Source organism: Dasypus novemcinctus, chromosome 23 (genome assembly GCF_030445035.2).
Source record: "Dasypus novemcinctus isolate mDasNov1 chromosome 23, mDasNov1.1.hap2, whole genome shotgun sequence".
Lineage (NCBI taxonomy): Eukaryota > Metazoa > Chordata > Mammalia > Cingulata > Dasypodidae > Dasypus > Dasypus novemcinctus.
The window spans coordinates 37,377,176-37,402,586 of NC_080695.1; the positions used below are offsets into that span (position 1 = coordinate 37,377,176).

Consider the following 25,411-nt stretch of genomic DNA (forward strand, 5'->3'; position numbering starts at 1 on the left):
GGACATGGTGGACGACGGGTATGGGGAAAGGCAGGAAGAGATGAGAGGTGGAGGCGTCTTTGGGACATGGAGCTGCCCTGGATGGTGCTTCAGAGGTAATCACCGGACATTGTAAATCCTCACAGGGCCCACTGGATGGAATGGAGGAGAGTATGGGCCATGATGTGGACCATTGTCTATGAGGTGCAGAGGTGCCCAAAGATGTACTTACCAAATCCAATGGATGTGTCATGATGATGGGAACGAGTGTTGTTGGGGGGGGGGGGAGGGGGGGGGTGGGGGGGTGGGGTTGAATGGGACCTCACATATATATTTTTAATGTAATATTATTACAAAGTCAATAAAAAAAAAAATAAGATACCATCATAACTACATTTTTACAGGAGCACTAACAATTAAGGCCCTCCCCACCATTCTCCAACTCTAGCTATAAAGCTGTAGACATTTAGCAAAATCACAGTAGGGGAACTAGCTGGTTTCCTGTCCAACCACACCCCTTCTCAAAAGGTTTTGTTTTGTGCTTTTTTTTTTCCATTATTTTTTGTGCATTTTATTAAAAGGAAAATGATCCCAGAGGCTGTAGGGGCCACCACATGCTCTCTGTTCATGCCCTGGAATGAGAACATCCCTACTTATTTGTTCAAGCATCCTCACTCACATTTACACAAAAGGATGCACTTACTGTGGACAGAGAAAGGTGAGCAATGTCCCCTACTTACATCAGAGGCTGGGCCCTTGTCAGCTCCTGGGCAGGAGAAGGTGACAAATTCATGGCACCTCTTGTGCACGACAAAGCAGCAGACTGCAAAGGAGAGAATAAGGGTAGGAGGAGGGGAAGAAGGAAAGGGGAGGGGAAAAGAGAGGGAAAAGGAGGGAAGACATTATTAAATCTGGACTTCTTATAGTCTCCAAATTATGCTCCCTTGAAGACCCTTAACTTAAATTACCTGGTTCCACTGGTTTTGGAACAGACATTAATTCTTAGAGCAGGTACCAGATGAAGTAGTTGGCTTGTGTTTAGGTCCATAAATGTATTAAAATTAAACATCTGTAAACACTAACTCATACTTAGAGAAATGAGATGCTCATAAGATGAAGGGAGTGTGAAATTGAGAGTGAGCAGGAATGGCAGATGTGCCTCCCATCTCACCCAGGAGCAACGGTAATTGAGCGGAAGATAGTACAAATGGGCTACAATGTAATAGATTGTTACTTTCATATTTTGTAACCCATTAATATATTTTAACTTGTGTGAGTTAAATGCAACAATGATATAGCTCCATAATATGGTATTATATCACTAGGGGAGAGAGAAGGTCAGAGAAATATACTAAAAATGATGCTAATTATTTTATTCTTGTTCAGATCTTCCTTTACAGGTTTGTTGTTCAAATCTTCTTTTACAGACTCTAGACTGTGAGTTCCTAAAGAATGGATGCCATGCTGTAGGGACCAGGATAGAACTTTTTCAAAGTACATTCACAGTAAATGAAAATTGAACAGTGAGCCTCCAGGTGCTTGCACTCTCTCTCTCTCTCTCTCTCTCTCTCTCTCTCTCTCTCTCTCGACTTAAAAAAAAATTTTTAATAAGCTTTAGATTACATACACGTTACATCAAAAATATAGGGGATTCCCATATACTCCACCCCCACCTCTCTCCCACACTTGCCCACATTAACAACATCTTTCATTAGTGTGGTGCATTTGTTACAAATGATGAACACATATTAAATCATTGTACTAATCAAGGACTACAGTTTACATTATAGTTTACACTTTGCCCCACTCAGTTTTATAGGTCTCTTACTGATATAATGGACCTAGTTAACAATCACCAATCACTGCTAGCATCACACAAAGAGAGAGAACCAGACACTTCCTGTCTCCTGATGAAAGTCCACCCCTCCATCTATGATGTATTCTAGGATAATACTCAATTCTAAATCAGCTCAAGCATCATGACCCACTACCAATTTAGAGAAAACATAAGTCACAGAGGAACATATAAATGACACCAAAGGGAGGCAATCTGCAAAGAAAGGGATGGGAGGCAGAGGAGAAGCATATAAAAAGATTAAAGAAACGTTTCAACTAAATGCAATATGTGGACCTTGTTTGGATCATAGTTGAATAAACCAATAGTTTTAAAAAAATGAGATAATCGGGAAATGGATATGCTCACTAACTTTATGATATGAGGGAATTATTATTATTGATATGTATGAGGGAATTTTAATTTGTGGTGTGATAATGGCATTGTGGTTATATTTCTTAAAAGAGTCCTTAACTTTTGAGGATATATCCTGAAAATCTTCATAGATACAATGATTTGATTCAAAATAATTCAGTGTTCCCGGGAGGAGAGAAGATAGGATTATAGATGAAAAAATAGACTTGGTGCTCATTACTGAACCTGGCTAATGGACACATGAGGATTCATTACACTACTCTACTTTCACATATGTTTGAAATTTTCCACAATAAAAAGTTTTTTTAAAAAATAGTCATGCATGGAAACCAAGAAGAGTGTTCAAAGGATCTAATGTCTTCTTTACTTTCTCCATTTTCTGTTTTAATATTTATTGTGTATAAATGTTTGTATCAAATTTTGTATGTTGTGCATGTGTATATGTCTCTCTGTGCCTGTATGTCTGTGGATGCCATGAGATATATATGAGCAGTTGTCAAAAATTGCCAGTAATGACTAACTCTGGGCAGTAGGGTTGCAAATTATTTTTACTTTCACCCTTACATTGTTCCGTATTGTTTAAAACTTTTACATGGGAAACGGACTTTGGCCCAGTGGTTAGGGCGTCCGTCTACCATATGGGAGTTCCGCGGTTCAAACCCCGGGCCTCCTTGACCCGTGTGGAGCTGGCCCATGCGCAGTGCTGATGCGCTCAAGGAGTGCCGTGCCACGCAAGGGTGTCCCCTGCGTGGGGGAGCCCCACGCGCAAGGAGTGCGCCCGTGAGGAAAAGCCGCCCAGCGTGAAAAGAAAGAGCAGCCTGCCCAGGAATGGCACCGCCCACACTTCCCGTGCCGCTGACGACAACAGAAGCGGACAAAGAAACAAGACCCAGCAAATAGACACCAAGAACAGACAACCAGGGGAGGGGGGGAAATTAAATAAATAAATAAATCTTTAAAAAAAAAAAAAAACTTTTACAATGAATATGTATTAATTATAAAATGAAGGGAAAAAAACTACTTTCATTTTGGGGAAAAAAACAGTTAAAGAGAAAGATGTATTATTGTCAAAAGTGAAATCTCAATGTTTGAAATAATTAACACTGAAAAAAATTTAGCAAACTGGAAATCTAAATTGAGGAATTTTCCCCAGAATCCTATAAAAGAGAAAAGCAAAGAAGAAATGAAAATGCTAAGAAACATGTATGATAGATCCAAAAAATTATAATATTCATCTAAAAGGATACTCAGGATAGAACAGAGAGTGGCAAAGGATGTAATCAAAGAAATAAGAAGGAAAAAGATCCCTAAAGATTAAGAAGAGTTTGATTACTAAATTGAAAGAAACCATGAAGTATCAATAGTAATATGCATTAATTAAGGAAAAAAGTCCTACAGTGAAGATATCAAGGCTCTGAGATCATTCTAAAGTGTACAGCAGGAGCAGGGAGTGACAGCTTACTGACAAGGGAACAAAAAGAATTTTAACATCAGAATTCCCATCATGAATTTTGAATACAATGAATACATATGTAAAATACTTACATGATACAACAGTATCTTTAAAGCCTCAGGAACAATCATTTTGATCCTAAAACCTCATACCCAGCCAAACTAGCACTCAAGTAAAAGGACAAAATTGAGACATTTCCAGAACCAAAGAACTTAGAAAGAAGTACTACAGAATAGACACCTGCAAAAATAAATAAATAGATAAATAATAAAAGAGGAACATGTGTTATAAGAAACAGGGATGAAGGGAAAAAATAGAAGAGAGAGAAGGAGAAGAGAAGGAGGAAGGGGGAAGGGGAGGGGGAGGGGGAAGGAGAGTAGGAGACCTATTACCTAAACCTAGATAAGATGAGGGAGCAGGGCTAGAGAATTAAAATGTGCTAACAGTCTTGCTTTATTTTCCAAGATACTGAGAAACCACCTATTATTATAGGACACTCTAAGTTTAAATATGTGTGTTAACATTTAAGGATGAAAATAAGAACAGAAATACTATGTATAACTTTGAAACCACTGAAGACTAAAACTGGACAAAAATATAACCTAATCCAGCTAGCCTTAATAAGGTCTTTATTGTGTCCCAAAGTCACAGAAATAGTATTACATAGGTTTTAGTTTTATATGGATCACGTGCCCTTTAAACTCTTCAATCCATCCGTATTATGATATGAAATGGAAATCTGCCTTGCTATTTTTTTTTCCAAATAGGTAACCAATTGTCACGCATCCTTTGTTGAATAATTTATTCCTTCCCCACTGATTTCAAATGCCAACTTTATTATATGCCAAATAATTATGTACACTGGGGTCTGTCTTTGGGCCTTCCATTCAGTTCCATTGATCTATCTACTCTTTTAGTACAGCAATATGGGCTTTAATTATAGTAGCTTTATAATATGTTACATCTTGGCAGGGCAAATCCTCCCTCATCCTTCTTTTCAACATTTTCTTGGCTATCACTGCATGTTTATTCTTCCAAGTGAACTTTAGAATGAGTTTTTCTCATTTTTTTAAATACCAATGGAATTTTTATTGGAGTTATATTTAATTAATCTCCCCCAACAAAAATTTATTGAGACTCTGACTAAAATTGTGTTAAAATCTAACTTTATATCCCCAAATAAAGTCTTTAATGTTCTTTATTTAGGACCCGACACATTTTTCATTTAGTATATTATGAGGGACCTTTTTGTGCTATAGTGATTTTGCAGTTTTTCCACTGTTTCTCAACTGGTTATTGTTTATAAACAGGAAAGCAACACTGTTTAGTGTATTTATTTTGTAAGGAGTTATTTTTATTGAGCTCAAAGACTTTTTGTGAGTTTTTAGTTGCTTCCCTTGAGTAAATAATCATATCCCAAATAATATTATTTTTTTCTTTCTGATAAATGTACCTCTTTTTTTCCCCTTATCAAATTTCAACATCTAGAACTTTCAGAATAACTTCCAATAGAAGGGAATAATAGCAGATAATCCTATCTTGTTATAAATTTTTAGCAACTTCACCTCTTACTCTATACATTTCAACCACACAGGGTGTTCTACCACTTCTTGAACTAATTTTGGGAATTCATATTTTCCTTAGAAATTGTCTGTAGTATTCTCCTTAATATATTTAAATTATATCATCTTATCTGGGATGATACTATGTCCATTGTCATTCTGTCCTTACCTTTTATTGGTAGGTGGTCTCTCATTTTTTTTTCCAAAAGTTTATCTTCTTTGTTGTATATTTTATTATTCTATTATTTTAAAGAAACAGATCTTGGAAATATTTATCAACTCTACTGTTTTCTTTTTTCCTACTTTATTAATTGCTATTTTTTACTTTTATTCATCCTACTTACTGATTAGGACTACAGATTCTGGAGTTGAATTGCATCCATCATTTGCTTTGCATCCTATATCAACCATCTGAAAACTGTACGATCTGAGAGGTTCATTATATCTCTCTGTATTTCATTTTCCTATCTGAAAAATAGCAGTGATAATAATAGTGCCCATCTCATGGAGTTGTTATGAAAATTAAATGAGCTAATCCATGTTCAAGAACTATGCCTAGTAGATCATGAATATTCAACAAATGTCTCCTCCTATTAATCATTCTTTCTAAAAAGCTTCTTGAATTAACTGCTCAGTTAATTTAGTCCCATTCTTCTTAAAGATTTTAAGGCTAAAAACCTTATTCTAAGTACAGCTTTAGATGCATACTATGTTTTCTATTTAGTGCTATTGTTTTAAGTTTCTAAGTGGTCTAATATTGTCATTTTAATTTCCTCTTTGACCCAAAGCTATTTGGAAAAGGTTTTTCTTTTTTCATTTACAAATAGTTGTTTTAGTCTAGAACCTTTCTTCAAAATAATCAAAAAATCAGTTATGATCTTACTGGGGGCAGGGGGAGGGCTCAGCTCTGGTTTACCAGAGGTACATGTCTACTACAATTCCTGGTATAACTGATAAATAAGCGTTCGGTGAGTGAATGAACAAAAGGATGACTATCATTAGCCAAGGAGAAAATCAGAAATCTCAATCAACTAGAGTACATGTAGTTCCTAGCTGGTCCTTCCACATTCCATAAACATGAATAGAATTAATAGAACATTGGTCATTGAAAAGGTCCCTTTAGGCAGCTTCCCCAGTTATCCACAGAAATAATCCATTTCCATAGAGGAAGAATATGCCAAGCGACATGACTGTAATCTGTGCATAGTCCATAGGGGATTCTCAAGAAGCTGGGAAAATATTTTCAAAAGTTGGTTAGCTTCTGGTGTAGGTATTTGTTTTACATGATGTACTTCTGAAAAGTGCAAATCAAATTTCCAGTTAACTAAAACATTTAAAAGAGAGTAGTAAGGCTATCTATTTAAAGAAACAAACTAAATCCTTTTGTGATGCAAATAAACACCCCCTCATTTCTGTTTGGCAAATTCAGGGTAGACCAGTTTTTCTTAGAGACAACATTTGCTGAGCTGTTGCAAAATGTCCCGTGTCCTCCTTTAAACAGGTACCTGGTAAGAGCCAAGAATTCCTAGATGTTTCACAGTTTATTCAATAGCTCTTTGCTCTGCAGAGGTTGAAAGCTGGCAGCCTACAGCCCTTTGAATCCAGCCTCTAATCATGTTTTATTATGACTACACAATACTTTTTTTTAACTTTTTGAGCCAACAATTTAATATCAGAAGATTTCAAAAACTTAAATTTACAGCTTTTCTTGGAAGATTGGGCAACATTGGCCCTCATTCTTGGCTCAAGCTGAGTGAAAATTTCCCCTTATAAACAGGCCAAGCATACATTCTCCCATCTAGCCTTCACTGGGCATTTTTATTACTCACCTGGCCCTACACATTTACATTTGAGATTCATGAGAAAGAGATCTCAAGCCTGTCCACCTCCACCTCTCCTTTTCTACCTGTAAGATTATAAAGGCCACATGCCAGCTGTGGTAGACAGAACAATGAACCCCCACTGCAGGTATAATTAAGTTAGGGCTCTTGAGATGGGGAGATTAAGCTGGGCCCAATGAAATCACAAGGATCCTTATAAGAAGATGATATGAGTGTCAGAGTCAGAAAAGGAGATGTGACAATGGAAGCAGAGGTTCAAATGATGCCATTATCTTAAGGGGGCCACCAGCCAAGGAATGTGAACAGCCTCCAGAAGCTGGAAACTAAAGATGGACTCTCCCCAGAAGGTCCAGGGGAATGTAGCCCAACCAACACCTTGATTTTAGTCCTATAAGACACATAATTTTGGATTTTTGACTTCTGAATTGTTAAGATAATAAAGTTGTATTGTTTTAAGCCATTAAGAGCGTGGTAATTTGCTATAGCAGTAATAGTAAACCAATAAACTGGCCAAGGATCAGAAACACCCTGTTGATCCCAGAAGCAGTAGGCTGTAGTCAAAGGTTAGGTAAGGGAAGCAGACCTGGCCCAGTCATTGGGACATCCGTCTACCACATGGCAGGTCCGCGGTTCAAACCCCGGGCCTTCTTGACCTGTGTGGAGCTGGCCCACGCGCAGTGCTGATGCACGCAAGGAGTGCCATGCCACACAGGGGTGTCCCCTGCGTGGAGGAGCCCTGCGCACAAGGAGTGTGCCCTGTGAGGAGAGCCGCCAAGCGCGACAGAAGGTACAGCCTGCCTAAGAGTGGCGCCACCCACGCGGAGAGCTGACACAGCAAAATGACACAACAAAAAAAGAAACACAGATTCCCATGCCGCTCACAACAACAGAAGCGGACAAAGACAATGGCGCGGCAAATGGACACAGAGAACAGACAACTGGGGTGGGGCAGGGGAGGGAAAAGAAGTAAATAAATAAATAAATAAATCTTTTAAAAAATTAAAAATTAAAAATAAAACAAAGCCCAGGTAACCCACCCAGAGGACCTCTGTGGAATGTTTTCCCCAAGAAAGCATTAGGACTCCAGCTTCATACTGCACCCCACCCCCAAACTCCCAACTCTCATCACTAAAACTTACTCACTGCACTCCAAGGAGAACCAAATCATCAAAATTTAGTTTTTTTCTGTTTTTCTATTTGGAGGTGATCCCACTCCTCTAACCAATTCTGACATCCTTGGAGAGCAATCTTGGCCCCTAAATCCATATCAATCCAAGATAGAAATTCCAGCACTAGCTGCAAGTATCTGTGGTGGGAGAAGAAAGAGAAGGACCCTCAGCACATTCCTTGGCCCTCATTTCTATCAAGAGGCCCCAACCTGGCCATTCCTCTGGGAAGAAGCTCATCATCTGCAGAAGTAACTGGCCTGTTTTCTGGAGTAAGATGGACCTCAGTTCAAGCCCTCCTTCTATCACCTGTAAGCCAAAGGACATTATTCTGGTTACTATGCCTCTGAGCCTCACTTTCCTTCTCCAAAATGGGAATAATAATAGTATCTACTCTTATAAGACTGTTGTGAAACTCAAATGAGGCAATATATGTAAAGTACTTGGTGGAAAGGGATATTTCAGTTGGATCTATCAGGCATGCAAATTTTGCTTTACAATGGCTGGGAAGAATCACTCTTTCCTCCCAGGTTTGGCTGACAATAGGTTTAGCTGCATTAAACTCTGCCTGGTGTCCAACACGAGGCAGGGCTCCCCCAAATGCTTTCCTGAACCATCTCCATGATTAAAGGCAGAAAAGTCTTGTCACTATTTCCATGCAACACCTGTCCTTAACAAGAGTAACTCACCTGGCCACACTACTTGAATTTGCAAAGGGCTTTCATATCCATGGTTTAACCTAAGCCTCATCATGGCCCTATGAGAAGGTATTAGGATTCTGGATATACCAATGGGGATGCTCAGAGAAAAGAAATTCTCCCCAGGTCGGTTGGTCAGCTAGTCCATGGCAAAGCCTGAATCTGAAATGAGGTTTGTCTTCCTCTTAGAACCCATACTCTCATCTTAGAGTTGCATTTTTGTGTTTGTCATTCATCTGACAGTTCCAGAAGAAATCCTCCCCCACTTTCCTCACCCCCGCATTCAGTCAGTTGCTAAATCCTACTGATTCTTCCTTCGCAACATCTTTTATACCATATCCTTCTGTACAGTTCTCACTGACTCCACCTTAACTGCCCTCAATCAGACATGGAATTTTGCAAGAAAGCCTTAACTTGTCTCCAGTCCACCTTGACATTTCACCTTTAGGAGCCAAAGTTTCCATGACTATAAAGGAACTAAAACCACCACTGTCACTGGGTTGCTTTGAACAGTAAATGAGCTGCCCTGTATGAATGTAACCTGTAGTGTCAGGTACAAGGTAAGCTGTCGGTGAAGGTTCATCAACAACCATCCAGCCTCCCAAGATGGAGGGGTTCACAATGTGGGCCTACAGTCAGGCTGCCTGACTTCATTTCATTAGCGACGTGACCCTGAATAATCAGTGGATCTGGCTGTGCCTCAGTTTCCTACTCTGTAAAATAGGAATAATAATAGTACTCTCTTCACAGAATTGTTATGAGGATTAAAGCACAGTTAGTGCTTAATAGATTCTAAGTTGCCAACATTATTCCTATTTACGCCCCCCTCCCCCCTCACCCATGCAGCCTACACACTCCTGGCAAATTCATCCTCTTAAAACCCAGTTTTCATTAGAATATTCCCCTGTCCCAGTACATTCACTAGTTGTCTATCACCCAGCACTAGGCTGTCCAATATGGTACCCATTAGCCATATGTGGCTATTTAAATTAGATAAAATTTATAATTCAATTCCTCAGTCACACTAGCCACATTTCAAGTTTCTAGCCACATGCAGCTATAGACTGCTGCATTGGACAATGCCATCATAAGGCATTTCCATCATCATAGAGAGTTCTATTGTATAACACTGGCCTAAAAAATAAAGTTCAAATACCTTAGCCTAGCATCCATCCACAATATAGCCACTGTCTAACTTTGCTCTCATCTGCTACCACTCCACTGCTCTGTACTCCTGCCAGGCTGAATGACTGTCCCTTTCTATAATGTATTTTACTCATTCCTTATTGTAAGGAATTAACAAATTCCTTACAAATTCGTTTCACAAATATATCAATGACAACAGCCCATCAAACACAATCCACAAATTAAATTTAAAGCAGACATGCTTAGTCCCCGAACCAGCAGACTGGAGGCCAGACTGAAATAGAAATGGTGACTTCTACGGGATAATTCATCTCAGTATCCTCATAGGGACAGGCGATGGCTCATTTATTCTATCCACTTTCATGCAGGGGTCACAATCTCAAATGCCTATGGAGCCCAGACTTTGTGACAAAGTAGGGAAGGGTGGTGGCTGGCTGAACTGGAGAGCCCATGACCCCATCTCAGGGACAGTCACCACTCAGCTCCAGCTGACAGGGGCCGTGGGTTTGCTGATCCAGTGTTGTCAGGAAGGATTTTTAAAAACTCTTTGCCAGTCATCCAAACACACTGATTTGCAAGCTCTGTCTTAGCTGATTATCCTGCCTAAAATATGTCTACTTGGTTATATTTATCTCAGAGCTAAAATATCTCAGACTAGGGATAAGACCACTGACTTAACATTATAGTCATGAGGATGAAATCAGATGAATGTGCCTAGCACATGTCTAGCTCATACCTAATTCTTAATAAGAATGTGGATAAATGATGAATGAATGAAGGAGCTCTATTCATCACTCCCACATTCAGAAATTGCTTATCAAGGCAGTTGAGGTCAGTGATGGCACAATGGTATGTGTGATTCTGGAGACTTTCTGAGCTCAAAGGTCATCTCACAGTCATGCTTTGCTAGCTTTGAAAATGAAGTGAAAGATGTTCTTAAGAGTATACCATGCTCATGATTTTTTAAAAATGCTCTTCTCCCAGTTACTGGAGGGAAACTACTTTTCCTAGTTTCCCTGTATCATTCTCTATATAGGAAAGCACATGTGTGAATCAATATATACATACAGAGTAAGCTACTATTTCCTTTATGTTTTTATCTATGTCCCTTTTATTTTACACAAATGATAACATATTCTACGCCACTACACTCATCCCTGGCTGCACATTCAAATCACTCGCGAACTTTGAAAACAAATCAGTGCTCAGGCCCTACCCTCAAGAGATTCTGATTTAATTGCCCTGGGGTGGGGCCCAAACATCAGTCCTTTTAAAAAGCTCCCCAAGTGATTCTAATATGCTGAGTCCCTGCTCTGCACACTCTGCCGCCACGTGCTTTTTCTTCACTTAACACATCTGGGAGCTCGTTCCAATGACCCCCATTGTGCTCCCACAGCTGCATGTTATGCCGCTGTATGGATGGGCTGTCTTTTATTTACCTAGTCTCACAGGGAATTCTTCAGGCTCTAATGGTAATCATTTCCTCCTGGAGGAGCGGAGGAACAGAGAGCAAAGTTCATTTTTTTATGAATAGCCAAACACCATGGGGAGGGGAGAGCGGCAAAAGCAATAACCTTTCAGGGGTCAGCAACTGCAGGAAAAGAATGTTTTAGGTTATAATGTTACTAAATTTATTTAACTAAGCAAGATAAAGCAATTGAGCCAACAAGAGGTAAAGAACAGGCCTCAGAAGTAAATAAACTCATGAGAAGAAAAGGCACACACACAGGGAGGAAAGGCTCATTGAGCAGGCCCCACTGGGAAACAAAATACTTAGAAAATTTCTGGTCAGAGATGAGGACAGCTGCTGTGAGCATCCTCTTGTTTAGATAACACATGGGGACTGTCTTCCCCCTTTGGCCTCCCTATTTTGATCAGATCCCTGAAGATGGGGACAGCATGACATACAGCTGTTGTCTAAGCCACTAACATCCCTTGACTTATCAGCCACATGCAGCCTCAGGGTATCAGCCAAGAGAACACCGGGCCATGAAACCAACTGGGGTGGACATGTCTTGTTTCTGCTGACCAGCATCTGTCCTTTGTGCTCTTCCTTTAGGAATACCACCCCAGTTTTCCTTTGGGGAATCACCTCCTCTCTGATACACAGTTCATGTGAGTCATGTAAAGCTGCCCTCCTCCCCGCACCCCCCCACTGGCTCCAAGGGTGGACCAGTGACTCAGGTCACAGGGTAGATTCAGGGATGGGTATGGGACTCAAGCCACCCAATGAGAATCAGTTTCAGGATTTTGCTGGAATTATTAGGAAAGAGGATTTATTTTTCCAGCAGAGTTGCTAAGCTAGTAGGGAATAAGTCTGCATTTACCATCTTTCTTATCACAAAGGAAAAGCTTTCCTGAGAATGAAGCTAACACAGAGAAAAGCAGAGCCAAGAAATATCTGAAGGCCACACGTGAGTACCCAGATCCAACCAGACCTGAAGGGAGAACCAGTGGACTATTCTGTATCAACCAATAAAATCCTCTTTGCCTCAACCAGCTTGGATTGGTTTTTGTCTCTTGCAACCAAAGGAGTTCTGACTAATAAACCAAAGGTGAGAAATATGAGGGTGCAAAGAAGGACCCTATTTTCTCTTGTGTTTCATGTGTTCCTGTAAGTAAGCTTCTTTTTTTTTAAAACTTAGAGTCTTGGTATTAAGAATGCTCAATTCAATCAGTTCATTGAGGACAGTGGGATACAGTGTTTCATCCTTCTCTTAACTGCTCTAGATCCTCAGTCCATGATGAATAAGTTGTACCTAGGAGTTTGCTCAGGTGAGAGAAAGTGCCAGGAAATATGGGAATTGACAGGTCTCCTATGTTCATGGATGCCTATTACTCAGGCTTCATTTCATAAATGTCTTTAGAATGGACATATGCACCTCCATGATGCAATACTGCTTTCAGCCATCTTCCTGCTCCCAGCATCCTACCCTTGCTGGTGAAGGAGGGGCCACTTAGCCACAAGACCATGCTCTTTCCTGACATGGCAATGAATCACATCTTCCAAACTGCACCTCCAGAGCTAGTGGCTTGAAGCCCAGAGATAGATCCATGTCAACCCCAGTCCCCCAACTCACTTTAAAAAGCAAACTGAGAAAGCTTAATCCTCTGGCAGGCAAAACACTAGTAACAACCAAAGAGGGGTGGCATGCTACGTGAATGTGGCAAAACTCACCAAATCTAAGACAGGGCCCTAGAGGTTATGGTGGAAGTATGTTGTTTCCATCTGCCCAGTATCCACTCCCCCTCCTTTCCTATGGGAAACCATCCTTCTTCCATGTATGCAGTCTTGGGAGGCCTGTCAATCAAGGTGTCCCACTTTTCCCTGGCCAAGGGGTTGGCATGTGACCCAAGATTGGCCAGACTCATTCTCCCTAGAATTTTATTCTGGAGCAGAGAGACACAGGGCAGAATGCAGCTGGAGTTGATTCATTCCAATAGTGTCACCATGAGAAGGTCATCCATTAATTTCCTTCACCTAGGTCCTTAGAGCTACTCAGGACCTTGAAATTTCTAAAGCCTGGCAATTTTTGTATGTGATACCCCATACCTTTCTAATTGATTTTCCCTTAAAATAACTGCAATCAATTTCTATTGCTACAAACAACCAAAGAACCCTAACCAATTCAAAGACAATTGTTCTCACCCCATACCAATGCAAATATCCTTTCAACAACATCCCAGAGAGATGCACATGTCCAAGGACAAGGGGCCCTCCTAAGGACAACTCTAATAATAGAAAGTTCGTCTTCAGGCTACACAAGTTTGCCTCCCTGTAACTTCTTGATTCTGTCCACTGTGGCCTCTTCCTCCTTTCACTGGCTCCCTCATCTTCCTCTTGTTCTCTCCAACCCTAACTTATGAAATTCCTCCAGGCTCTGTCCCCGGTGCTGATCTGTTCTCTATGACTCACTCTTTTCCAAGGAATTCTGGTCAAACCACATGTATCCAGAAATCCACCTAAATACCTGCTGTTGACTCCCAAACTTGTACCTGCAGGCCCAGAGTTCTCCCCCTGAGTTCCATGACTATATCTCCACCTGTTTCCTCAGCATCACCATTTGGACAACAAACTGAACATGCCCCAGACCAAGTTCTTGTTCTACCCTCTTCTGTCTGATGTTTGCTCTCTCTCAATGTGCCCACACCACTCACCAAGAGCTGCTCTTGACTCCTCCCTCACTACCAACCCCCAGTTCCAACCACCAGTTCTGTCAAATCTAATCTCTAATTATCGCCCAAAACCAGTCCACTTCCCTAGGTGAAAATTTCATCCCCGTGGCCTCTGAGGCTTACTTTTTGTTTAACTAACTCCTATGATGCTTCAGATCTCAGAATAAATGTCATTTCTTTGGAGATGCTTCCCTGATCCGCTAGACTAAGTTTAACATTCCTATTGTACACTCCCATTTGACTTAATCTTTCTAAGCCACTTTTAACAATAAAATGGGGGTAAAAAGTGTACTAGTCACAGAGTTGCTCAAGGATTAAATGAGATAACATATTAAAAACTTTAACATGGGCAGCAGACTTGGCGCAATGGATAGGGTGTCCGCCTACCACATGGGAGGTCTGTGGTTCAAACCCCGGGCCTCCTTGACCCGTGTGGAGCTGGCCCATGCGCAGTGCTGATGCGCGCAAGGAGTGCCGTGCCACGCTGGGGTGTACCCGCATAGGGAAGCCCCAGGGGCAAGGAGGGCGCCCCATAAGGAGAGCCGCCCAGCATGAAAGAAAGTGCAGCCTGCCCAGGAATGGTGCCGCCCACACTGAGAGCTGACACAACAAGATGACGCAACAAAAAAGAAACACAGATTCCCGTGCCGCTGACAACAACAGAAGCTGACAAAGAAGACGCAGCAAAAAGACACAGAGAACAGACAACCGGTGGGGCGGGGGGGAGGAGAGAGAAATAAATAAATAAATAAATAAATAAATAAATAAATAAATAAATAAATAAATAAAACTTTAACAGAAGAAAAAACTTTAAAACCATGACTAGCACATAGTAAGTGCACCTTAAATATTAGTTACTATGTTATTATTGTTGCTAGTAATAATAATACCTTTCCCATCCAGACTCTTAACTCCATTAAAGCAGAAGAACCATATCTTCTTTTGTTTACTACTCTATTCATATAGCTGGCAAACAACAGGAGTTCAATAACTGACTGATTGATCAGTTGAGACTTGAAGCCAACAGTCATGCTTCCCCTCAACCCCCACTTTTCCCCAATGTCTCCCTTTCACCAGTCTAAACATTTTCATTTCTTCCCAATATATTTTGGGGGTAGAAGACAAAGCCCTCTCACCATCACCTTATGTGCCCCAAGGCACAGTAAAGAAAGTCATGAAATAAAAAATGTCCTCATTATACATTTTGTCAAAAACTATAAAATTGTACAATGCAAAGTATGAACCATAATGTAAACTATAGACTATGGTTAGTAGCAATGCTTCAATATGTGTTCATCAATTGTAACAAATGTACCACACTAAGGCAAGATGTTATTAATAGGGGAAAATATGAGAAGGGGAAGGGTGGGGTATAGGGAAATTCCCTATATTTTGATGTGATTTTTCTGTCATCTAAAACTAAAATTAAAGTTAAAATCTTTTAAGGTTCTCATGACAGAGACTTTCAACTTGCTTTCTTTCTTATTTAAATAGGAAAGTTGAGGGGGAGAACTGGATACAGAAAAAAGACTTGGCAGAAATACATTAACTGTTAATAGGGATGGTCCTCTCTAGTTTTAAGAACTTTTTTCTTTTTATGAGTATGTATTTACTTAATATTTTAAAATAATAAAGCAAATATAAATTGTAATCAACTTCACGAGGGATGATTTGATACCAAAAAACCACATTTTATATGTATAGTTCAATGAATTTTCACAAATGTATTACACTCATGTTATTACCACTACAATCAAGATATAGTACATTTACATCACACCCTAAAGTTCCCTTGTGCAATCAATCCCATTCACACAAACCCCACCTGCCCTTGGCAACCACTAACATGCTTTCTGTAACTATAGATTAATTTGAATCATACAACATGTACTATTTTGTGTCTGCCTTCTTTCACTCAGAGTAACGTTTTTGACACACATCCATTAGTCACCAGTATCAGCAGTAAGTTCATGTTTGTTGATGAATAGTATTCCATTATATGGTTATTCCATCATTTTTATTCACTTACCTATGAGGGACATTTCAGTTGTTCCCCATTTCTGGCTATTATGAATAAAACTGTAAGGAGCATTCACTTATACGTCTTTGTGTGGGCATGTAATTTAAGTTCTCTTGGATAAATACCTAGGAGTGGAACTGCCATGTTATGTGGTAACTCTGTGTTTAACTTTACAAGAAACTGGCTGTTTTCCAAAGTAGTTGTATCATTTTTTAAAAAATGAAAACAATCCAACACATTATTTTTAATAGGTTTCTATATATGTTGGGGGTCTCAGTAGGAAATAGAATTCACCCTAGATGGTCTAGTAAAACAACTAGCAACTGTGAAAATCCAAAGGTATAATCAAATGCAACAGTCTAACAAGAGCCCAGGGAAGGCTGGATTAATGCAAAGGGGCCACTTAGCAGGAACTGTCATTGCAGAGGGAAGTCAGAGGAGGGAGTAATACCCCGACCTCTCTCTCGTCCCATCCTCTAGTCTTTCCACCATCTCCCACTGGCCAAATCCAGACAAAGTCCAGCCAGCAAGGAAGCCCAAGGGATACAAGGCACAGAGCTCTACCTCCTGGGACCCAAAGCAGGGCAGAGAAGGATGGGGAATAAGGTCATAAAGAAGATTACACATGAAGAACAACCAGTCTACAGTCCATCCACAGAGTAGGGGAGGTAACAAACAAAGAGAAGATTTGAAATGTTCCCAGAGGTCAGCACTCATAAACCAAACCCCAGCATGAATTTTGGATGATACAGTCATACTATTATTATCACTTCTAATTGCTGCTGCTACTACTACTACTAAAAATAATAATAATAAAAAGTGAAAACTGTTTATAGGTTAAACCAAAAAATAAATTTGAATGTTAACTAAAATTTTGTACAATGCAATATGATGTGGCATTATTGTTATATACTGTAAACAGGAGTATAAATAGCAATGATGACTGGGAGATAGATAAAGAATTTCTGGTGGTTCATAAAATTTCCATTTAAAATGTCAGTATTATTTTCATAACATAAAAAGGAATTAAAATTAGTTTAAATCTTTTAAAAAATAATAATAAGCAGTGAATGCTATGTTGAGTGCTTGCTATGTCCCAAGCATATTTTAAGTGTTTCATAGGATTATTGCATGTAACCCTCACATCAACCACCAAAGGTAAGCCTATTATTACACTTCATCTTACATATAAGAAAAACTGAGACTTTCAAGGGTTTAGAAAACCTGCCAATGTACTTTAGAATCTGGTCAAGACCTAACCACTACTCAATTTTGCCTCCCTCAGAGGAAGGTCCAAAGACATAGGCTTGGTCCAGCTCCAGTACTCACCACCTGTGTGGTTGTGGACAAGCCACTCACCCCCTCCATGCCTCAGTCTCCTCATCTGTGAAATGGGGATGCTGCCTGATTATTCTCCCCTCAGGACTGTGGTGAGAATTAAATGCAATAAAGCAGCTCAACAAACATTTTTTGAGGCCCAGGGGCCCAGTAACCCCATGATCTCTAAGCCTCCCAATAGTCCCATAAGGGCAGTAATAATTCCTTTCAAAAAAGGAAGCAGTGTCTCAGAAAGATTCAGTCACCCATCAAAGATTAAAGAGTTAGGAAGAGGCAGGGGGCCAGGTAGGGGAGTGTTGAACTTGGGTGTGCCTGTCTCCAAAGTCATCCTCTACCCCCCAAGGAGGGTAAATAAATATACAAATGATGAGAGTTGGCACTTCATTCTTTTAGTTTGTTTGTTTGTTTCTTATTTCTCCTCCTTCCCCCTCTGCTCTCTGTGTCCATTCGCTGTGTGTTCTTCTCTGTCTGTTGTATTCTCATTTGCAGCTCCGGGAATCCATCCTGGGGCCTTCTGGAGTAGGAGAGAGGTGATCATTCTCTTGCTCCACCTCAGCTCCCTAGTTGGCTGCGTCTCATATAGTCTCTTCTCTGTGTCTCTTTTTTGTTGTATCATCTTGCTGCGTCAGCTCTCTGTGTGTGCGGCACCACTCCGAGGCAGGCTGCATTCCTGCACGGGGCTGCACTCCATTGCCTGGGGGCCACTCCTTGCACAGGGGCACCCCTGTGCTGGGTGACACTCCTTACGCATGGCAGCCCTCCACATGGGTGAGCTCGCCACCCGGGCCAGGAGGCCCTGGGTATGGAACCCTGGACTTCCTTTTTGGTAGGAGCATGCTCTATCCATTGAGGCACATTCGCTTTCTGGCACTTGATTCTTAGACCCACATTTCCACACATTCAATCTGGCTCCAGCATTTGGCTTCATGTAAGTATGCAAAGCCTCTATGATCCCAGGATTCTCTTCCCTCCTTTCCCAGGTACTTTTACCTGCAGAACCCTGACCTCAGAGTCCAGGTATTGTCCTGGGGCAACCACCCACTCTACTCCTACTCCCTGCATCCTTTCTGATCTGGAGTGGGAAGAGGGGAGCAGGCTTACCACCTTTGGTGACTTCTTAAAGGCAACATTAACCTCTAGCACCTCCACTGATTTTCCAAGAAACCCAGAAAGGTCTAAATACAAACACACAAGCTGCCTGCAGTCTCTAAACTCAGCATTCCTGTCACGTCTTAATACCCTGTCATTTGAGCAACACTCATCCTCCATGCACTTTGAAATCTATTTTACTTTATACTCTGCCAAAAGATTCCAATTTTTCTGCACTGGCATTGACATGATGTAGAAAGGAACATGTGAACCATCAGGGCTCAAAAATAGCTAGGAACTTTTCAAGGAAGGGGCCCGTAGTGGGATGACAGGCAAGCTATTCTGCATAACAAAGCACTCTGTCCCGGGAGTCAGGCACAAGCCCACCCTTCCCCACGTACACACACACACACCCATCAATCAATCCCTGAAATATCATATCTGTGGGAGGACGAGAAGATAATGGCATGATCAATGAAGCACCCAAGAGGACTGGTGGGATGGACTCCATCCAGTGGGGATTTTTGTATTGACAACAGGTTGGTTTTGCTCAGAGGTGAACCAGGGTGGTGCTAATAATGATATTGATGATAACAACACTTAGCTAACATCTATTGATTGCCTGCTATGTGCCAGGCATTGTTCTAAATTTTACATGGATTAACTCATTTAATCCTCACAACCCCGTGAACTACTAATATCCCCATTTTACAGATGAGGATAATGAGGCATGAGAAAGTACATATCTTGCCAGGAAATAATAGTCTGGATTGGATCCCAGGCTATCTGGCTCCAGAGTCTTTGCTCTTAACTGCTATACCTGCACCCCATCCTCCCAGGTCCACCACCCCAGGTCCACCTTTCAGGGGAGGGAGGGAAACTTCTTGACACCAAAGTTGTAGGGAGAGACAATGCACTCTAGACTCTCTCTGGACCCTTAACCCCGAAGAACAGCTGTAGACCCAGAGGCTCAGTGTTAACGGTTCTTACCACTTACCAGGTCCTACCCTGAGTGAGAGCTTTAACACCCCTCCCAAGGACCTTCCAAGGTAGGATGCCTTATTATCCTCCTTTTTCAAGATAAGGAAACAGAGTCAGTGTGCTGGATGTCCCCTATTTTCACTTTCAGATTCAGAGTCTGCCCTGTCCAAGGCCAAGGAGGCTGGCCCCTACAGAATTCATCACCCAGGCCCTCTTGCCCTAGGGCTCTCCACTGGACTGGGCCAATGGGTACAAGCAACAGGCAAGTGGAGAGGAGGAAAGAGAGACTGGGGTGTTTCTCTCTCCTTCCTTGGGGCCGCTTTCCAGGACCATGTTCCTCCTGGAGGCCCCTTGCCCTTCGCCTCTGACCCTCAATAGGCCCCCACTATTTGCTCCACTTGCCTCTTCTTCCTTAGGCATAACAGCTCCCTGCTAGTGCCAGTCCCTAGGTGCCTGAACAGTCCCTATTTGTAATCTTAATTCTGCCTGTACCTTCATAAAAAATCCCATCATTAAGCTTTCTTCAGTGAAACTGCTTAAGTGATTTCTTTTCCCTGCTGGGATCCTGACAGGCACAGACGTGGAGGACTTCTCCAAAGCCACACAGGTAGTAAAAAGCAGACCGAGCAGTTGAGTTTAGGTCCAGAGTCCCTCTTTTGCAATATGGCTTTCCTCAGGGGAGGGGGTACCAATTCAAAGGCCAACGGGGCCAGGTTGGTGGCATAAATGAATCAAGCAAGTAGATGAAGAACAAAAGGCATGGTGGGATGGACATATACCTGATACATATGCCCCACCTGCAAGTAATCACAGGTAAGAGCAAACATTTGTAAACACTGTGCACGACAAACAAGATGTACCTCCAGGACTATTTCTCACATTTTTCCTGGAACCTCAACACTCTCCAAAACCACCTGCTGTTAGGAATTGCTCCTGAAAACATCCTCAATTTTTTTCTCCTCTCTCCTGTATCTCTTCCCATACAGGCATCTCAGACCTTTTAAAAGATTCAGACACCAAAGATAATTAATTTTCTGACTTCAAAGACTACATCCCGACCCTTTTTTTTCTTCACCTCTCCATCATCACCTCGTTCCCCCCACTGGTGACAATAAGGAAGCCACTTCTGTCCTCCTGTAGTCTACTGCTTGGAGGCTGGGAACCCGGCCAGGGCTGCCATCCAAAGGGAAAGAGGAGAGAAGAAGTCTTCAAACTCACTGTGTGCAGTCTGTGGTGCCGCAGCATCTGTTCTGTGGGCAGAAAAAGCCAAGGAGAACCTCCACGCAGAAGAGGGAGGAGGGACCTCCTCACCAACAACCTTGAGCTCAGACCATCTGCCAGGGTGGAGGGCAGACACACCCCTCCTCCCAAAGCAACTCAGGCAGGGGCTGCAAACTGGCAGCCCTTGCGCCCTACACTGTGCTTTGTTTTGTTTCGTTTTTAAGATGCATGAGACCATTGACAATCCTTAAGGTAAGGAAAGTTTACATTGTTAAATATCAAGGTTTCAGGCTTTTCGTTCAAAACATCAAAAGTTACAGTAGTACAGTAAATAGGGGCTCAAATAGTGGGGCTCCTGAGGCCTCCAGAGACATCCAGACACTATAGGCAGGGCAGACAATTCAGGAGTTTGGTGCCTTACCAGGGGACCTTACTTTGAAATTTATGCTCCCCAGTGTGACAGTTGGACTCATTCGTGATTTCCCTACACATGGCTCTTTCACCCCTTCTAGTTGAACCTGTAGTTGGTACTAGACTTGATATGTGCATGTCCAAGAGACTTAAATCTTTGGTCCGTCCATGTGCCAGTGAGCATTCTGTAAACGTTTCCAGTCACTAAGTTACAGAATCCTATCTTGCACTTGGAGTGGCTTCTTTGGGCCTTTGAAGATAAGGACTATAGTTAGTAGTAAGATTTTGACAATATTCTTTCATAATTTGTAACAAATGTCTTACAACAATGCAAGGTGTTGGTGGTAGGTTGATATATGGGACCCCTGTATGATGTTATGCATGTTTGCTTTGTAAGTTCACAACTTTTACCATATACTTACTGTTTATGTATGTTCATGTATAAATGATATAAAATAATAATAATTAATAATAATAATAGGGTGGATTGGGGAAAACATACTTTGGTTAATAGTAATATTTTGACCATGCTCTTTAGTTATTAGTTAAAAATGTTTCACAAAAATGCATGATATTGGTGGTAGGATAAGGTATGAGAGCCCTGTAAATGTTTTCTAAGTTCACAACAATTGCTATACACTTATTGTTTATGTCTGTTTAGGTATGAGTGATATACTTCAATAAAAAATTTTTTTAAAGTACAGTTTCACTCAGCCTCCAGCTCAGTGGCTGAAGATATCCCATAGTCCTCTTAGTGTTGCTATAACAAATGTACAAAATTACAGATGGTCTCAACTCAAACCTCATAGGCTGAAATGACCGAGAGAGTTCATTCAAACTTGGCTGACCTACTTGGATTCGAATCACATCAGTAACATCAGAAGTGAAGCTTTAAGCTCAAGATGGCCACAAAGCAGCTGAAGCTGGCAGCTGGAGAAGAGGAGACGCACAGAGCTTAGCAAATGTCTAGCTGCAGTAGGGAGAGGGGAGCCATAGGTTCCTACAGTTTGGCAGCTACCAGAGGAGACAGAGTGTTGGAGTGCAAGGTTTGGGAAACACATAGACCATTTTAGCTGGAGTCCCCATTCCACAGTCCATCATCTATATAGCCTTCCAATGAGACATTTCCCCTCTGTAGGGCCTCTAGTTTCCTCATCTACAAAATGGAGCTGATTTAACTTGTATGTTTGTTTGTAAAGTCATTTATGCCTCCATTCCTTGCTCAACAAACATGTACTGAAAGTTCATCCTGTCTATCACTGCCCCACATATGGAGGTAGGTGATGAGCAAGTCAGACATGGTCCTTGTCTCCTGAAGGCTATAGTATAAAATTTCCAGTTTTATCAACTCTAGAAAGAAGATAACAATACTAACTTTGAAAGGTTAATTGGAGAACTAAATGGGATAATATAAATAAAAATAATTATATCAAACATTCACTTAGCACTTACCAAGTGCCAGGCAATGCTGTAGACTAGAAGTCAGCAAACATTTCTTCAGGTCAAATATTTTAGACTTTGCAGGCCATAGGGTCTGTGTCACAACTACTAGACTCTGCCATTATAGCTCAAAAGTTGCCATATACAATATGTAAGCAAATAGGCATGGCTTGTACCAATTAAACTTTATTTACAAGGTCAGGCAGGGGATCCCTGAGCTGAGGTTTGCCAACCCCTTTCTAAACCAGCCCTGTCTAACCGAATTTTCTGGGATGATGAAAATATCCTATATTTGCACTGTCCAATATGGTAGTCACTAGCTATAGGCAACTGCTGAGCAGTTGAAATGTGGTTAGTATTACTGAGAAACTGAATTTTTCATCTTAATTAATTTAAACTGAAATAGCCACCTGTGGCTTGTGGCTACTGCATTGGAGAGTGCCGCTTGAGAGGCTTTGTAACTCATTTAATCCCTCACAACGCTAGCATACTGCCAAGCAGTAGATATTCAATCAACTGGAGTGATCGCTATTGTTTATGGTGATGATGTTGGTGGTGAGAGGGCAGTAATGAAGCCAAGAGCCTGAGAATGACCCATTCCCGTGGCTAGCAAGAGGGAGAAACATCATGTAGAGATCAACAACAACTAACTGAGATAAAATGAGAAAAGGGGAGCGCCTTATGTGGCAACCCCAGGCAGCCCTTGGAACTCCTTAGAAACAAGAGCCTCAACTAACCTTAATGAGGCTTTTCCCTGGGGGGGGCAAGACCCCCTCACTAGATCAAACAGGCAGGCAAGTGGCAGTGACACTCGACCTGAGCACCCCAGTGACATCAGAGACCACTTCCAACCACAAGGAGGTTGGCCGCCAGCCTGCAACTGAAACTGCCTCCCCCATCTCGAGGGGAAAAATGATCTCATCACTCCTAATTGACATGCATCAAAAGAAGCATCAAAAGCATTACTTTGCTGAGATTTTCAAGAAGAACGTTTCAACTATTGATGAGCCTTCTATGTTTGATGTTCTGTCCCAGGCTAATAATAAGAGCTATATCATTTGTTGAGGTTTTGTTATTGTGCTGGACACAGGATAAGAAAAAAAAATTAACAGTAAATACAAATAGTAAGAGTTACCACTTAAATGCTTATCATATGCCAGGTACTGTGTGTGATTATCACTTACTTCTCACAATGGCTCAGGGCACCATTAACCCCATTTTAGAGAAGGAAAAACTGACACTTGCAGAGGTCAAGGAACATGCCCAAGGTCCCACAGCTCAGGAGAGGCAGAGCCTGGATTCAATCCCTGGTTTTTCGGGTACCAGTACAGCTCTTAATCATAAATCTGGACTGCTGAAGATACAGTGATGAACAAAACAGACATGGCCCCTACCCTTATGATGAAGACAGACAGCAGGACAGGTAAGTGCAATCTGAATTAAGTAGCATAGTGGTAGAGGAGGTAACGGTTTACTGGAGCTCAGAGGAAGGGTATCTAACCCAGACTTAGCAGAGAAGGTTGACCAGGGTAGAGGTCTCATAAATTACTTCTGAGCTAAGGTCCAGTTGGTAGGTAGGGGCTCACTAGCCAAAGAGTATGGGAAAGAGAGTTCCAGAAGGAAATATGAATGCAAGTTTCCAGAGAGAAAATTTGGCCCATTCAAGAAACCAGAAGAAGCAGGATGTCCTTGGAACATAGGCTGCCAGATGAGGAGTAGAAAGAGATGGGAACATAAGAGGCACCATGGATTCAGATCTGGAGGTTAGGAAGAGGAGCCAGGCAGGAGGTGGCTAGGTTTGGGGCACGCTGAGTTTCAGGTCTGGCTGGCACAACAAATGAAAATGCCTAACACTAGGGGGTGGGGAAATGGGGCTACAACACAGAAGTGAAGTTAAGACTGGAGACAGGAGTTTCAGTCACATCCAGGCAAGTGAGAGTAGAAATAGTATGAGGATTCATACAGACTGAGAGCAGAGAGCTGAGCCCAGTGGCTCAGTGAATGGACATGAGTTATTTTTCGCTTTTTCATTCTCCAATGTAATTTCACTTCAGTTTTCCTGTGGGAAACCACCTCTCCCCACTCTCAGTTCAATTAGGCTCACTCTAGCCATGGCTCCAAGGGTGAGCATGTAACCCAGCTTGGCCAATGGGTCCCCCTGATTAGCTTAGGAGGTATGCACAGGATCCAAGACAGCCAATAAAAATGATACCCAAAATTTCTGCTGGAACTCTCAGGAAAGAGTTCCACTGAGTAGCTAAAGTTGGATCTACCAGTGGCCATTGCCTAGGAAAGTGGCCACTGTATTGTCTAAGAATAAAGACAATACAGAGGGAAGAGGACTTGGCCCAATGGATAGGGCATCCGCCTACCACATGGGACTTCCACAGTTCAAACCCCAGGCCTCTTTGACCCGTGTGGAGCTGGCCCACATGCAGTGCTGATACATGCAAGGAGTGCCCTGCCACGCAGGGGTGTCCCCTGCATAGGGGATCCCCACGTGCAAGGAGTGCACCCCATAAGGAGAGCCATCCAGTGCGAAAGAAAGTGCAGCCTGCCCAGGAATGGCACCACACAAACAGGGAGCTGACACAGCAAGTGATGTAACAAAAAGAAAACACAGATTCCCGGTGCCGCTGATAAGGATAGAAGCAGACACAGAGGAACACAAAGCGAATGGA

General features: G+C 41.7%; 1 protein-coding gene across 2 annotated transcripts in view; it reads right to left on the reverse strand.

Annotated features, from left to right (window-relative positions):
• The window catches only part of PRKCB (protein kinase C beta), a 362,468-nt gene that overhangs the window by 207,522 nt on the left and 129,535 nt on the right, over nucleotides 1-25,411 (reverse strand). For both annotated transcript variants that reach the window (XM_012519041.3, XM_012519039.3), the window contains exon 3: nucleotides 720-802. In XM_012519041.3, coding sequence (XP_012374495.2) covers nucleotides 720-802 — 83 coding nt within the window. The remainder of the gene's footprint in view (nucleotides 1-719; nucleotides 803-25,411) is intronic.